Source organism: Cyrtonyx montezumae, unplaced genomic scaffold (assembly GCF_038088225.1).
Source record: "Cyrtonyx montezumae isolate F1298 unplaced genomic scaffold, pur_monq_1.0 scaffold_8, whole genome shotgun sequence".
Taxonomy (NCBI): domain Eukaryota; kingdom Metazoa; phylum Chordata; class Aves; order Galliformes; family Odontophoridae; genus Cyrtonyx; species Cyrtonyx montezumae.
The window spans coordinates 12,113,055-12,130,954 of NW_027072089.1; the positions used below are offsets into that span (position 1 = coordinate 12,113,055).

Here is a 17,900-nt window from a genome sequence, read left to right on the forward strand (position 1 = left end):
TGTTTTGTTTCCTGTGTGAAACCTGGCTTGTGCCTGAGCAATTAAAGTGAGGCAAATGCAACAGGAAACTACTTTGAATACAGTATCTCAGCTGCAAAATACAACTTTTCTGAGTAATTGAAATGAAAGCATCAGTAAAAATAAATTGCACAATGCTGTTGTGGCTGGAAAATTACTATGGAGACTGGCAACTTGATACAACTGCTTCTATTACTTTGTATTGCATTAGGTAAGGTAATAAATACTTAATAGTAGAGCAAGCTTCATTTTAGTCCACACTGTGCATATCAAATAGTCCTGCAAGCAAAAGATTGCCTTTAGGACAGGAAAATGTTTCATTCTCCATGCCTGTTCTGTCAAGAGCCTTTCTGCTGGCTCTGCCAACAAGGATGCCAATTAGCATCATGTAACATTTTGGGACTGTTGATGCAATACACAACAAAAGGAACATAGTGTGGTGAAGTGGACTTGCTGTACTAAGAGACAGAAAATACCATTTTTATTTTGGTAATTGGACCTAGAATTCAGTGAGATGGATAAAAGAGAACACCACTACTGCCACGTTAAGGTTTACATCCCCAGTCAAGAGCTGTGAGGTCTCATTTAGAGCTCTGTTGTTAAAAGGAGACACTGTACAACCCTTCAAAAGAAACAGATCACATCCACTTCCTCAGGTGAAGCCCACCAGCTCAGTGGTTATTAAGCTTGCTCTGTCACCAATATTCCTAAAGCAATCTAGGTAAATAGTTTCTGTGAAATCCAAAGGAGAATGAAATCTGTTTGGAAGTGTGCACAAAGCATGTCTACTAAAGACAAATGTTAGGGAAATTACTCAGGTTTATTATACTTTCAGCTTCTTCAGCTGGTCCCACTGAGCCACCTCTGCCCATAAAACATCTGAGTGAGGAACACACCTCAGAGTGAGAAGGCACTTCCCCCAGCAGTCAGTCAGTCAGTTCCCAGAGCCCTCTATCACAGTCACATTGTGACTTTCAGATCTAACAGAACACTTTGCATGTGATGTTGGCAATAGAAGAGGATGGGTAGGTGATAAATCTTCAAAACTGGTCAGGGCAATCACAAGTCGTAAGCAAGTCCAGTACAGTCAAAAATCTCCCCAGAAACCCTGCTTGACAGGGCCAAAACTGCTTCTCTGCCAATGGCACAATGAGAGCAGCATTTGATCTGCAGCGGGTGTCACATCCTGACTTACTACTGCAAAGATTTCAGTAGAAAAGTAAATCCAGCTTCACACAATGTATCAAGACCTGACTTTATTTCCTCTGCAAAAAAATGCCAACAGCAGCATTAAGCCTCATTCTTCTCTTTTTTATTCTTTTATTTATATTTTTGAGGGAGGTTTACCTTGTGTATAATACACTGAAAACACTCAGGTTAAACATAGGAATTAAATCATTGCTGCTATAACGAGGAGAGGTGGAATACCTTCCCTCTTCAACAAGCTCCAGCAGTTGGCACCCTATAAATCATAGGAAGTAGAAGGGTAATTATAGAACTGGAGGCTGATTACTGTAAACATTCAGAAGTAGCTCCTAGTAATCAGAAACTAAAGATAATATGAGCGTGATCTCAACTACGAAGGAACCGTGCAGGTCCCTATACCCATCTTTTCTCTATTCCTTAATTCTGTGCTGTCTCACAAAGCAACAGACAACGGAATCAATCCAGCACCTTGTAAATCAGCACCCTGTTAATACTGTGAATTGTTTGTTCTCTATCAGAATTAGTGTTGATCTGACAACACTTAAAACATCAGGATCTGATTACTTTTCTGTTATGCATTAAGCAACAGTGCTAAGAGCCTTCACCAGTTCGTTATGCTATCTTTGAGCACTCCTTTCATCACTCCTGTGGGTGCTGCTGGTGCATTTATGGGGCAAAATGTCCAGTTAGAGAGGTGCAGCTTGCACTGAGAATAGATGATGACGACAAATGAAATGGATTTTAATGCCAGGGGCGTTCATTTCTTCACTACTGGGGCCACAGAGTGAGAAAACTCTCCTCCGCCGTTAATAAAGGGACCTCCTTGATGAAAGTGCAGTCACACTGTGCCGGACCGCAACGAAGTGTCAGATTTGTGCCTCAGAGTTATGCCCCAGGACCAACATCGTAACACTTGAGCTGAAAGCGATACCTTCGTTATTACCCAAACATACCAGAAAGATTGAGCAATGTGACCAAGAGGGAAGTTTGTTTTCTGACTCCAGTGCTTTGCTCCTGTTCTTAAGCAGGAAGAAACACAAAACCTGTCTTTTTCACTTTACCTAGGGGTGACTCTAACCCCTATGCGTTTCTAACAGATCAGTTTATCTCAATTACACTTACTGCTGACGACAAATTCTAGACATTAATTGCCAAAGCTTACAAGTGTTTCTTTTCATCCACATCCTTACGTTATTATTACATAATCCCCAAATTCTAGTTTTCCTCTGTACTTGACATACAGTTTTCAGAACTAAGATAAAGAACTTCTGAAAAATCTACCCTTTTATCAAACAAGTAGAAATCATTTAGAGCTTGGGTAAATGACCAGCCAGACAAAAGCACCTTCACATGACTGTACCCGAAGAAAGCACTATAAAAAACGCATAGCTTTAGCTTCCTGGAAGTACATATCTCACCATGCTGTATAATCCCATGCTCCAAAAGCCTGCGGCCAAGCTGCTCAGCTTCAGTCCGTGTCGTGGCCTCTCCTTCCTGGATCAACCAGTCAATGAACTCTGACGCCACGAAGGTTCGCTCGTACTTGACCCCTTCCTCTTCCCTGGCTTGCAGAAGAGTATTTTCAGAACTCATCAACCTGGTTTAGAGGAGAAAAAACTGGTAGGAAAAATGATGCTTCTAAGAAAAACAATTCCAGATCCATTCTGGAAAATTTCACTGATGTCAGCCTCTCTCTGACTTATTAAAGCGTTCCTCAAGCCATCAGTCTAAATGTAGGATGTGAGTTACAGCATCTCAGACAAGAAAATAATGTTTTATATCAAGTTAAAGCTTTCTCTTTTTTTTTTTTCAAGAAAACAAGGGGTTTCAGTTTCACATTTCCCATACTTAGTGCTTCAGCTTCTCTATTAGTTAACATATAATTCCTTTCCAAATAAAATCAACCTAAAAACACCACATTGTAACTAATGTGTTCAAAAATTCCTAATTAATTTTTACAGGTAGCATGGCTATGCCCTTAAGTCTTTTAGATGGTTTTGAAAATCCTCCCCTTAAGCTTTATAACAGCTGCAGAAAAATTGAAGAGGAATGAAAAAGGTAATTCTATGGTCTGGGTGGTTGGTAAATGTTTGGTTTCCAGCACTCCTCGATGCAGCTGCAGCCAGTGAAGTTGCACACCTGAAAACATGTTCACGTCTGAGCCACTGCGCCTCAGTCTGCTCTGCATAACACAAGAGCTGAGAGGAACATTGTATGTGCCAGCAACTGGCAGGCATGTAGCTTAAAACTACTAAGAAAATTCTTCTCCATGCAAGTAACCTAAATAAATGATGCTATATAAAAATAAAGCAAAAGCCTCAGTATTTTATTAATGCAAAAGTGAGGTTAATAGTTAATAGGGAAGAAAAGAAATGAGAAACGCTCTTTTAATACAGAAATCCACCTTTCTGAGCAATGTAGACTCTTATTCTATTCCATTACTGTTCCTAATTTTTTATTTACTATAGACTAATGGTGAGATTTTCAGAATAACAGTTCATGAATGGCATGTTTAAGATTTTTTCTACATAAGGTTAGTAAAGCTTCTCCCCTCACCAACTACTTGGAAATTAAAGGCACAAGTGGTCTACAGCATGGAAATTTGATAAGCTCTCAATCTTTGCCCTTATCATGAACAGAAGTTGGTATTTCATGTAGACCATGAAATTTCTTAAATTGTCAGTGTGTCCAGAATTGATAGAAACTGAGAGAGGCACTATAAATACATATAACACCACTTCTCCCAATTCTGAAGTCAGGCATCAGAAATATAGGTGCTATAGGAACACATTTACAACTGAAATTACAATAAAAAGGTTTGATGGGACCTGGCCTTTGTTACTCTCCCTGAAGGAGTTCTTGCAGTGACTTTAATGAGAACTAACTGGGAGCCTGGGCTGAGTGGATCTGACCCCAGGCAGCAGACCAGCAAACCAAGGGCTGCTGTGCCACAGCTGGAGCTGAGTGGCAGATATAATGAACTGCTCCTGTTGGTGTTGGAGTCTCATCACCAACACCTTCAAGATGAGTAAGAATGCAGAAAGTCAAAATTAGGCAAAGTTTGGGGCAAGGCTGAAAGCAAGAACATGTGTAACAGTAGACAAGATAATGACTCAAGAACTCTTGCAAAGGCTTTATTCTTCTTCATATTTTGATTTGCATGTGTGCACACAGAAAACTTATCTCTCTCTCCCACACTAACCACATTTAATACAGAGAAAGTTCCAAGGGATCATTTTTAACTGTCTCTCACTCGCCAAACATTTTCCCCCTGAGAAAAAATGCAAACCCAAAGCTCATGCCTCTTCATACCATCTGCTGCATGGTTACCCAGAGATGGTTACCCAGGCTCTGTGGGCACCAAAGAAGAAATCCTGAGGACTGTGTTAATTGTTCTTTGATGAGTCTATAATTAGTTGACCAGCTCACTGAAGCAGCAGATAGAAAGGTCCTTGGAAAAGAGACGCTAATCATTTGATTTTTACAGAGCCACAAAAGAAAACTGGAAAAATATCAAGTGGAAAAACACTCAGCTTGACATTTCACACCCTTCTGCATGTGCCCAGAATAGCACTGCAAAGGATTTGGGGTTGTGAACAAACAGACATGACAAACTGACAGTTTTACAAACCCAGAAACAGTAATCCATCGCTAACTGAAGTAAATCACTGTAACTTTATTGCTGTCAACAAAACAGTACCAATTTCTATCAGCCAAAAGCCTGGTCTTTCATTAGTGAGAACTGGAAACTGCCTCCATCTCTTCTGTTTTCTCATGTTTCAAAAAACCTTGAGTCCATTCATGCCAAAACATAGTATTTGCTGAAACTTGTGCTATCCTATATGGAAGGAATGTATTTAGCCAAACACTGAAATTCAAACCTTTCTGTTTTGTTTTTGTTTTACTTTGTTTTTTCTGAGTAAGTGCACCAAAGCATAAATTTGAGTCAACCACTGATGAGGTAAAATGAAAATGATTCAAAGAACGCAGTCTCAAAATTATGTGAATAACTTCCTTAAACTAAAAGCATAAATTTCATTTCTTTCACTGTGAAAAATAGTTGAAAATACCAGTTGAAGTCAATGTCATGAGATGACATGTAGCTCCTAATACCGACTGCACCAGAAATATATCAGACCTGTGTACCTGGCCTACCCCCATGAGAACTGCAACCATAATAAAAACATGGTGCCCACACAGCTTGATTAAAATAAAAATAAAAATAAAAAAAAGAGCTATGAAAAGTCTGTGTTATTTTGCAGGGAGGATTTTGTTGAACAGGAGACATGCTTATCAATCCAATCTCTTTGGTCAGCCCTGCAGAGTATGAAAACTGATATTGTCAATGGACCTAATAAACTCTAGGGAGATCTTTAGGAAAGCTTAAAGCAGTAGGAAACCCATTATGTCTCATCTTAAAGCTCAAAGCAAGATCACAGAAAGGATTACCAAAGTGTGCATTTATGTGCAGGGAATCTGAGCTACTTATGGTTTTCAGTGGAAATGAGGGGAAGATACAGTCAGAGACTGATCTTAAACCTTTTAATTAGGCAAGTACAACCATGGAAAACATTCACAATAGGTAAAGGAGGTGATGCCAAAGAAGAAGAGAGTACAGCATACAAAGACCTCTATGATCACACAAAAGGGGGGCAGGGAAAGATTGCTCCTTGGCTGGGGGACAGACCTGATGTCCTATGTCCCAGGAAGAGGACAGGGTATCTACCCTTCACTGCTGTCTGCTCCCCTGTCCGTCTAACAGTCTGCTGATCCTCTTCAATATTTTTGCTTAGATTACTCATTTAGGGTAAAAATCTGTATGAATGATTTCGGATAACGTCTGCAATTTTTGGCAAGCACAACCTATCCTGGCTTCTGAATGTAACTGCACTCCAGCCCTGATGCAATGGGTGGGGAAGTGCAGGAAATAGTATTACAATACCTATCTTAAATGAGCAAAGTCTGATGAAGGCCAGCAATAACTGAAAGGCTGACACAGTTCTAACTGTTGTTGTATACAGGCAGTTTTCCTTTGTCATAGTTACATTTCTCCTGAAATTAGACCTACAGGCATTTTGATGAACAAGTTGAATATACTGGTAAGTGATTTCATATCTGTACATAAGTACTTTCTCCTCTAATTGTCTTTTGATTACTATTTTAATTATGCTAAATTAGTATTTTCTTTCTCAACAATATAAGGATATATTACCCATATTTCCCCACAAAACTCTTTCTTTTTTTTTCCTAGTTTGAATTTCAGCATTAGATTTTGAGTTTAAAATGCATCCAATGAAACTGCAAAGGTGCTGCTAATAGATGTGCATGGAAAAGGGTATAATGAAATCAGTGCTGGGCCAACTGGCTTTGCTACAAAAAGGTGAAGTTCAGCACAGCTATGCAGTCTTATCTCCCATGAATAGAACAAAAATTTCCAGTGATCCACAGTGAATTTTTACTAGCTTTGACAAAACTGGTTTTGAAATGCCATATATTTTTTAATCTACACTATATTTAGCACTTGGGATGGGTTTTAAAAGTTTCAGAACCCTTTAGATATGTGCTAAGGGGCAACCATATCATAAGGATGAATTATACTTTGATACAGGTACTGTTTTTGGCACTAACTCCTTTTCCAAGATGAATATCATTATAAAACTTGTTCTGCTGGTGTCGTGTAAGGCAAACTAGACATTCAGTATTGGTTTGGGGATGGTTCTTCATGCAGAGAAATGGTGATGGAAGTAGAAACTCCGGCAGAACAATTTTTCTGCCTTGGTTCATGTCATGCAAGGGATTTTTACCTGCCTCGACAAGAAAAAAACATTTTTCTCACAGAAGTGAAAAACTGAAAACAAGGTTGCAGTCTAGACACACCAATCAACTTTCCATATCATGGGCTGTGCCTGGGGGCAGTGTGTTGCAGAGTCTGCAGGAGCAAACACTGCTATGTAGAGCACAGGAGACTTTGCAGACGGCCATTTCAGCTGATCATTCTATGTATCCAACAAAGAATTTTTCCCAGCAGTGTATTTTCTTGTGCTTTGCCTGATTTGTTTTCACGTTAACAGTCACAAACATGGAAGATTGGCGTGGCAGGTGCAACAAAAGGAGTGGCATTTACAACTGTTTTGTTTCGTTTTTTTTTTTATTTCAGATTAATTGCTCTTTGACCAAACTGCCCTGATAGCTTTCTAACCTGATAACACCATTTATCTTCAGCTATTAAACCTGGAGTTGTCCTGATACCAGGTATAGAGCTCCAGTAAAGATACTCAGACCCCAGTTTGCAGAAAGCTGCAGAGCTGGCGAGGTGTTTGGAAGGCTCTTCCAACAACACACCCAATGCCCTGGCAGCTCAGAGCACTGCTCTTGGCAGCTTTCCCCTGTTCTGCTGATCTTCTGCACCTGCCCTCTTGAGCAGGGGAGCTAGAAGGGATAGGCATTGGTCTGGCATTTCAGAAAACCCTGGGACACACTAGCAATAAGGGGATATTCAGTGGAGGTTTATGGCTGTGGTATCAGCCTTCTCCTTAGTCATTCATTATAGATTGGGAAGTACAGTTAAGCTGCCTGATAATCTGACAGAAGTAATCCAGTGGGATATTCAGTACCTCAGCACAATCATGAATTTCAATTCTTAATTAGATGTTCTTGGCTTATTTTTGGGGGGCAACTGCTTTTAGAGTAATCTCTCTGATGCGGAAGATTTGCACGCTGGAACAGTGAAATTTAATTTCACTTATTATTTAAAATAATACCTCCTAGTGAAGTCTCAACAGATATTCAGCTACTCGTTCATTACACTGTGATGTGCTGAAGTTATGGGGTTTGTGATTACAGTTTTACAGAACCAATTACAGAATCGTAGAATCATAGAATCATAGAATGGCCTGGGTTGAAAAGGACCTCAAAGATCATCTAGTTTCAACACCTTTGCCAGGGGCAGGGTCGCCAACCACTAGACCAGGCTGCCCACAGCCACATCCAGCCTTGAACATAAACAAACACAAACAAACACAATTGTTTGTGACTATTTTTATAAAATATAGTGCAAGGACTTCAATTTACATATGGTTTTCCTATGACACTTCTTTACAACTGAGAACATCAAAAAATGCCATTTCATCGTAAACAAAATGCTTTAAGGTAGAAAACTGAAAGGACGAGGGGAAAGAGAGAAGGGTTACAAAATAAAGCCGTGGGATTATGCAGCCCCATTGCTGTATGACTTGGAAGTCTCAAACTATTCAAAATTCTACGATTCTATTCCATGAAAATTAGATGAACAAACACCTGTAGCACTGTTACTGAAACCTGAAGGATACTGAATGCAACGTACTTTTCGTACAGTCTTTGTCCTCTCATGAACACCTTCACCTCATTATCCAGCGGAAATGTCCCATCGTCTTTTCTGAAGCGGTAGAACAGTTTGGCATCCTTGAATTCTTTATGCTCATCACAAACTGAAACATAAAATAAAAAAATCTTCCTAGTGATGTTAAAGGGTTGAGAATCCATTTAGCAGGTTCACTGGTGAACTTCAAAGCAAGCATGATTGGAGCCCAGCCCACTGTACTTAGGATACAACCACATTCAGTTCTAACAAATGATGAAAGACTGAAGAAAGCTTTCAGACAAGTAACAAAATTTCCAGCTAAGAGGGATTCGTGTTCATCAGTTTCATGAGTATTAGTGTGGGCACCAATAGTGACAAAGCATCCATCTGCTAGATACCTGGAAAACCTTTTGATGTAAACTGATGCTTTAAAAGATAACCCTGCAGCCAACGATTTAAAGATTGGCAAACTGCTTAATGTTACCTGTATTAGTTAAATCATGCAGCAGGAAAGCTTAGACTCATGCAAAATCAGTTAGAACCACAGCCTTCTGCCCTCTTAAAATCGTTTCAATCGCTTTGCCATGCCAGCTAGCAAATGGGAGGTACAATAGGAGCACACTGAGAAATGCTAAGTAAGGATTTATAAGAGAGCAGATGACAGTGGGTTCAAACTAATGCCAGAGCAAGGGCATGCATCAAGGGAAGGCTGCCCAGGCAAGGTGCTGCAGCAGAGCTGTCAGCCCACTGACACGGGCTCTTCTGCACAGCAGGCACAGGAGTCGTGGCTGGCACTGCTTACAATTGACGTAGGTACGGAAAGGATGCTCTGAGCACACTGCAGAACTGATGAAACCTACCTGACTGAGTCCTCGCTCACTCCACCAACCATTTTATTCACTTTGAGAGTAATGGATGAAAATGTTCAACAGGCACCTCCTTTATGTGTGATAAACACACACACACACACATACATAATTTGTATCAAAGCTAGTGTGCAATTGGATTCTAAAGCAAAAAACATTCAAAGGTTGTTAAAGTTTTAAACAAGCATTTGGCAATAGGATATCTATTGCTCAATTAAATTAAGTCACTCAGGCATCCTTGCAACTCTTCACTGACATTTTCTCAATAGAGGATTAAGTAGTCAGATTTGAATACCCTGTAATTACTTTATTCTTTAACTATCTATCGTGAATCCCAGTTTCCATAACAACCTGGAATTTTAATTTAATAGCTGAGCAGAAGCTGCAGAAGTGTTCCTTTAATTAAGGTGTTGTTAATGCACTACTGATAGCAGTGGTATTCCTGCACAGACAGTGACCCCTGCACAAATTCAACAGTCATTTGCTAGCAGTTGCTCTATTTTCTATTTCAAAAGAAACAAATGGTACATTTTGTTTTCCTGAAATGGGCAATACTATGCACTTGGAATAGAGGACTTGGATCTTCTTTGTTTGTGTGTTTTCCAGCCTCTTTGTGCACTAAAAGGCAACTAAATGATGCCACTGATTTGGTAGCCTCCTTTTCATAAGTGTAAATTGTTATTCAAGGCGCTGAATGGAACAGGTCTCAAATACACAACAAGTTTAGGAGAAAATTAATCAGGGCGCAGTTGGACATCTAACTCTTGCAGCTGTAGCAGCACAAATGTTTGTGCAGCTGGTGCGAGGAAGAGAGCTGGAGAACAAATCCCTGTGAGAAAGATGACGCTTTTTTTGCTGGCTTAGTTTTCAGATGGGTTTTTCAGCTGGAAAGAGAGAGCGGGGATGAGCAGGAGGAGTGGGGAGGGGAGGGCACTGGTGTGGGCAGGATCCAGCTGAGGATGACTTGAGAGGCAGGGAAGTAGCAGCACGGTCTGCAGGGACTTCCCTCCTGTTCCAACATGAGGAGCACCATTCTTCACCCTGACTGCCTCTAAGTGTCCCTGTGGACAGAAGGGGCCTTGTGGGGCAGCACCCTTCAAGCCAAATGTCCTCTTCCTGGCAGGGAAGGGAACCTACTTGTCTTATACCTGAGTGAACACCAAGAAGTGGATTTCTGTTTGTTTAGCTTAGAGCTGATACTGCACTTACCATGATGGATAATGCTGTGATCCAATAACTTCTGGACAAGTTTAATTGCTGTCTCTCTGTCTGAAGCCTCCTTATGGTCAATCAGCCAGTCAATCAGCTCTTTGGCAACAAAGCAGTTGGGATAAGTCTTGAGGTGATGCCTCCGGTCTTTGATGACCTTCTCTTCATGTAGTCGGAGCCTGCAGGTCCAAAATCAAGCCATGAATTGGGTGTACAAAGAACCTCTGATACCAGTGAGATTGGGAAGAGAGCTGAGCCAAGAAGGTGCGCCCAGGCCTGGCTCCGCAGAAATGCTCTGCAGTTGTTGGGTGCAGCAGGAACAGAGCTTTCCACCCATTCCAGGCAATCCACACAAAACATTTGTTACCATGCCAAACCCCATGCTTAGGAACATTGTATTTCTGTCCAGTGGAAAAGACTAGGAAATGAAGAACAGCAGAGCATACAAAAACCATTAAATGCTTCCTGTGTGCCAATTAAACCATCAATAAATCGGAATTAATTTTCCCACATTACCACTAATATGTTCCATGTCACTCATTATCACTGCCTTAGATTTTTTTAACACCATTCATTTTTTCATTTTCTTTGTTGGTTGGGTAACTGCATTTTGCCTCCAGCTGCACAAACACAGCATCTGCGATTTAAAATTCAGTCACAAAGCTGTTTGAATACAATGTTATCTTGCATTAAAAAGTTGCCTCCTACTCTTAATTAAGGTAAACTGATATCTCACTCTGCAAACTGTTGGTAAATGCTATCTATCTGCAAAATCTCCCCATCATATTGAAAGTTAAGTAGGTTGGCTGTTTTTGAGATGCTCAGGTCAGAGTCCAAAACCCTGATTAGATTAGTACAGGTTTTGGGGTTCTACATCATTATTTTTTTAAATGGGGCAAATTTAGATTGGATTTAAAGAAGTTCTTTACAATAAGGGTAGTGAGGCACTGGCACAGGTTGCCCAAAGAGGTGGTGGATGCCCCATCCGTGGAGACAGGCAAGGGCAGGCTGGACAGGGCTCTGAGCAACCTGAGCCATGTTGTCACTCATTTCAAAGTGCCCATGGTCTTATCATGAATATGCTCTTGCTGAATTCAATGTTCCAAGTAATGCTGTAATAACTGTAAGGGGTACAACTACCTCTGGTTTTGAAACTGGGAGGTAGAGCAGAAGAATGTCAGCTTGATTCTAAGGAAGCACAAGAGGAGTCCAGCCATGAGTACAGTTGTCCACCCATTGTGATCCCAGGATGAAATAAACGTTTCTTTTTAAAATCAAATAAAAGGAAAATACTTGGCTGAAGTTGGAGAAGACAACATTATTATGGCAGTAGACAAGACTTCTACCTAAAAATAGTAGCATAGCTATGTTTCTGTTTTGTAGACTTCAGCCTTGAACACTGGAATGTCCAGTCAATGATAGAAATTCAAAACTATACATTGCAAGCATAAAAAATAAATACTTCTATATTAAAACACTAATAAATCAGAATAGGATTCTGGAAAGAAGTACTGGTAAATGTCACATGCATTGTGAAATTCTCTGAGCTAAAATATCTTTGCTTAAAGAATATTTTCCAGATGTGCTTCAGCAGCCATTGCCATACTTAGAAAGAAAAGCCTACACAGCTATAATTATAGACCATGCAATTATCATTATTTCTGACTGAGCTTCCCATTTTAAATATATTTTAGATTTTGTTAATGTTCATCAAGTCTTATGTTACACAATGATCTAGAAGAACGATGACATGGAAGTAGCATATACTACGTATGTAGATGGCTTGACCTATCTTTAAGTCATTGGTGTAAGTCTGAACGAATGGGGCTCATCGGACACGAAAGGGGAAACCTGTTCTATTAAATTCTTTGCACAAAGAATGTGCCAAGAAGGCTATGGTATTCCATTAACAAGCCAGTAGCTAAGAGCACCACAATTGAGTATTAATGTCTTAAATATTGAGCAAAGACTTTCCTTCAGTTGGTGGAATCATACCTACTTTAACATCTCTAACATGCCATGAGATACACGGTTTCACTACAGCTTTCTTCCTTACTCTGGGCATTATAGCATCTCTCTCAATACCCTCTCCCTTATATTCCCATAGCTCACAGAAAATTCATTGTCTTAATTATCTCCACTCACTTGCTACAGTGGTTCCAAATTTGCTAAAAGGTTACAAATTCATTAAGCCAAAGAGAACACGATCATGTAAGCCTCAAGATATCTGAAAAAAATATATATTTACACACAATTTCCAAATGGAAGTGGGAAATTATTCAGCAGTTTATAGCCACCGTATCCCTATTGGATTATTTCCAGCTAATATATTTGAAATAAAAATCAGAAAGGAAAATTTTTATTCTCGCTGGTTGTGTATTCTCTTCTGCCTGGTAGGACTTCCTCACCCCTATGAATCCACTAAAAATCAAACTTTATGGAGGAGAAGTAGTTCAATAAATTGAAATTGCACCTAGCGTACAGTACAAATATAACAGCCTCAGATCAAGTTATTGAGCTAATATTACAGTACATAAATCAAAGTTGTAGGAAGGAATTCTATAAATCTATCAGTATTCAGCCATAATTATCAGGAGCCAGATCAAAAGGGATAAAAAGGAAAAAAAACGTGCCGGAGAATGCAATTGTACACTGGAAGCAAGGATCAAGTGAAGTGGTAAATTCTTTATCCATTAGCATCTGGAAAGAGGCTTCTCATCAGAAGACCTCAGGATTTTTTCTGTAAGTAACGTTAATCACATTTTGTCATCTCAGCCACATTATGGCTGGAAAAGACATCACTTGACATCAGGCATATTTCTCTTGCTAGAAGTTTCTCTCAAGAGCTGCTTAGGAAAATTAGCTCCCTTACTAAACATGAGCAGTCGGAGGAGAGAAGAGGCAGAAGAGAAATGGCAAGCAATTGGGAGTGATGGGGGAAACCTTGGCTAAAACAAGCCTTTGGACTACTGCCTGCAGCTCAATTCCAGAAAAAAAAATCTTGTGTACACCAGTACATTATCCTTACTTAAGTCCCAGTGTTACTGAAGGTTACATGCCAGATTTTTTCTTGGGACCACAGTCTACACTACCTATGGAACTCAAGTGTGAGAACTATGAACAGAAATAGGCACATCCACCTCGTTAGTATTTACAGACTGATATCAGTGGCTCATATTCATGACTGCAACAAATAAGTATATCCTATATTTGCATATATGCATGTCACAACAGTTTTTTTACGGGACTGTGTCTAAGCAGGAGTTGTTCCTAATGAACAACATGCAGGGACTCGTGCTCCAAATAATAGTGCCTCTCTCTTGTGTAGCTTGGAAAGGCCTAACCCCAAGCACTGTGCTCCTATTTCACAGAGTATGTGTTCAGATCTAGCCAGGAACAACTTTATCTGTTGAGAAACCATTAGGCATTTTCTTTACCAACTGTTTGAAAAGTCATGACAACATAAAATCAAAACTTTTGCTTAAGAAATGAAGAATCAGGCACTCCTTTGGGAAGAAACTGCTCTCACAGCTACATGAAACTTGCATTTTATTTTCACCAGGAGAATTATGCTTTCTGGAGTCTACTGCATTTCTCTCTGAACCAATGGGATTTTGAAAAGGCAGTGACTGCACATGAATCTGACTTTGCTTTTAAACCCCACAGAAGGCCACCGTGCTGGCTGAAGGCAGTAGTGATGTCACTAACAGTCCAAACCTTTCATCCAACTTTTTCCCTCTGGTCAGCAGCTTGCACTTGGCTAACATCTTACAGAACTCCCTCCACTCCTGATTTCTAATCATGAAAAGACAAAAACCCTACTGCTCTTCTTGGTTATTTTGAGTAATTCATCTACAATTCTCCAGTACATCCTACATTGTCCATATGTTTATCCTAGCAAATCTAACTAAAAATATTTCTGTTGAAGAGAGAGAAATTTTCCATCACAAAAGACACCGAGTTGGACATTTTTCTGAAGGTATTTTCTCATTATCAGCATACGACCTCCCTGCAGCACGGGGTAGGTACTTTTGAGTGGCATTGTACAAGGAGTCTCAGTGACATAGGACTGTAATTCCCATTGGAAGTTAACACTCACAGGTCACCTGCAGACTCTGTTCATACAAAGTGATTGAGCATATGGGAAAGTTTGTTTATATATACAAACACAGGAAAATACAGAACGACATGAAATACTTAGGTTATAATTCCCTATGCATTAATATTCTGCCTTTTCACTGACAGGACAAAGAAAGAAATAGGTCAGTGATGATGTAAACTTTGTACACAGAGGCAACCATGAAGGTCCTGTGTAAATGCAATGTGTGTTGCTGGGACAAGCATTTCCAGATGGGCTTGCCAAGCTGAAGTGTCAGTGCTTTTGCTGCCATTCCTCTTTCTATTTATGCTTCAGCTCTGCAATCACTTAATTCTGTTACTTGATATTCACAGGAGTGAAAACACCCTTTACAACACGGGGTCGTACTGGAAATAGGATGAAGATATTGCTAATTTTGTATTTGTGGCAGAGAAGAAACTACCATCTGAAATAGGGTTAGAGAGGAGCTCCTCAAAGAATGTCTGGTTATCAGTTCCTGTCACTGTATCTATCTCTGCTTTTTTGCCCACAGCCGTACAGTAAACATGAGGAGAAGCCAGAGCATAAAGCCAGATAGGGATATCAGATAAACTGTCTTTTGGAACACAGAGGAGGAAAGCCCAAAGCTTCCAAAGAAATGACAGCCCGCATTGGGGCTGCCTCTTTTATAAACTGAGAAGGTAATAAGGACACTCGGAGTGTACAGCAATGGTCCAAGTAGTCACTATGCCCTTCTGACATGGGCAGGGGTCAAAACAAGCTCTGGGGATCCAACGCTGGCATGGTGCAGGGTCTAGGATGAACTCAACGTGACATTTTTTGGAGATACTCTTTCAGCCCACAGATTCAATCCAGAAATTCAGACCCAGAGCCTCCATGGTGATCATTCCAGACTGTGTGTCTGGGAAATGTGATCTGTGTGTTTGTATCGATATGTCATAAAACTGAAGACTGCTTATAAAACCAAAGTTGTTCTTAAAACTCGAAGGGGCAATAATCTGACCTTGTGTCTGCTCTTCATTTAAAACAGCACATCATAATATTGTTGATTTGTTTAAACAATGATTGTAAATGTGCTCTGTAGATAAAATTTATGTCAAATTTGGGAAAACCTACGTAGGCTTTTTTGTAGGGTTTGACCCTGTAAGGTAAAGGAATGTGTAGAGAGGACTGCTGAATCCCTTACTCTCCTATTCACGCTGTGACAAACCCCTGCCTGAGGGTAGTTCAATAGCATTGCCTCCCTTCTTTTTAGGGAAGCAGGAAAACTCAGTATCTGGCAAGGCTACAATTCTAATGACAATTTCTCCTCATGTCCACATGAAGATGTGAAGCTGCTAATCTCTCTCCCTGCCAAGTCGTTTCACTTGCATTTCTCTTTTTACACTTCTAACTAATCTTTAATCTTGAGCACTTCTGCTTCACTCAAAAGCATGAAACTGGGTTTTACAAACAAGAAAACATGAAGTGTAGTGATATTTCACCTGCCCCAGTCAAAAGGAAATCTGCCTGCTCCACCCCAGCTGGAGTGGAATCTCTTAAATCTCAGAAGCTCACAGGTTTCCCTCTCCACAAGAAGATCCAATATAACTATATTTACCATGGAATCATAGAATGACTTTGATTGGGAAACACCTATAACATCATCGAGTTCAGCCACCACCTAACACTACCAAGTCCACCTCTTAACCATGTCCATAAGGGCCACTTCCACACATCTCATAAATACTTCCAGAGATGGTTACCACACCACCTCCCTTAGCAGTCTCTTCCAATGCTTCACCACCATCTCTGTGAAAAAATTATTCTTGATATCAAAGCTAAACTCTGAGAAAATGGACCAACACCCACCTCACTGCAACCGTCTCACGTGAAGTTCAGCTATCCCTTCCACCTTGTGCAGGTGAGGTGGGATGAATGCACGGGACTAATGCAATACTGCTGTGTGGATCCCCGAAAGAACTAGTACATGTTTAATTTGAAAGAAAGCTATCTTTTCTTATGCTCATCAAATAGGTTTTATTCTCATTAGTCTGTCTCCACTGGAAGGATATTCTTAGGCTAACTATATGAATAAGTACAATGGAGAGCAATCTTCTGGGGATAAAAGCATCTTCCTAAATCTAAACTGAAGACTCTATCATAACTGAGAGGGAACTCTCCACAACTTCAAAATTCAGATCATGAACTACAGGCCAAGTGTTACAGACTTCCCTAGGTTAACACAGTAACTCCCTGAAAGGAGGTTGTGGTGAGGTGGGCGTCAGCCTCTTCTCCCGAGTAACAGCAAAAGTACAATGGGTACTGCCCTTAAGTTGCACCAGAGGAAATTCAGGTTGGATTAAAGGAAAAAATTCTTCTCAGAATGAGCAGTGAAGTATCCCTGGGCTGCCCAGGGAGGTGGTGGAATCACCATCCCTGGAGATCTTCAAGAGAAGGGTAGATGCTACTAAGGGATGTGGTTTAGAGCAATCATAGGCTGATGGTTGGACTGGATGATCTTAGTGCTCTTCCCAACCTTAATGATCCTATGATTTTATGAATAATCAAAAGCCCACCAGTTCTCATGGACCTCTGTCAGTAAAGAAGTATTTCACTGACAGAAATCTGAGGAAGGAACAACTCAGGATTCATGGGAGGTCAGTGAAAAAAACAACATACAGTGAAATCTGTCGGGGATTTCACACTTGTTACCTTGGTAGTGTGTCTAGGAGAGGCGAATGTTCCTTTGAAATGCTAAATAGGGCAAATGTGGGTTAAACAGCCTAAGTCCTTTTACTACAGCTATTAGTGCTCTCACTACCACTCAGAAACCTGCAGAAACAGACTGGAGAACATGGAGCGGGATGCAGGACTACAGGACTGTGCTGCTGGAGTCAAAAGGACGCGAGGGACTGTGGGTGCAAGAATGCATGGCTAGACTGTAATCTTCTGTTGGAAGCATGTTGCACCCTGATGGGCCAGGGGGATCAAAAAGCAACAGTCTGTACTCCAGCCAGCGCTGGTATTGTTGTCTGTCAGAAGCAACCCAAAAGCTTTGGGGGAGAAATGAAGTTAGTTTCATCTCAGGTGCAGCTGTGATACCTCTCTCACTCCGTCAAGGAGTGACTAACAGTTCTACCAAGGGGTTTTATTGCTTTGGGTGCCCCCAAAAGCTGCCATA

The 17,900-nt window shown here is 40.5% G+C and overlaps 1 protein-coding gene across 1 annotated transcript in view; it reads right to left on the reverse strand.

The window, feature by feature from the left end:
* The window catches only part of DEPTOR (DEP domain containing MTOR interacting protein), a 70,889-nt gene that overhangs the window by 33,679 nt on the left and 19,310 nt on the right, over positions 1-17,900 (reverse strand). Inside the window, exons 2-4 of the mRNA XM_065753463.1 lie at positions 10,639-10,817; positions 8,567-8,690; positions 2,643-2,821 (exon numbers count right to left, since the gene is read on the reverse strand). Coding sequence (XP_065609535.1) covers positions 2,643-2,821; positions 8,567-8,690; positions 10,639-10,817 — 482 coding nt within the window. The remainder of the gene's footprint in view (positions 1-2,642; positions 2,822-8,566; positions 8,691-10,638; positions 10,818-17,900) is intronic.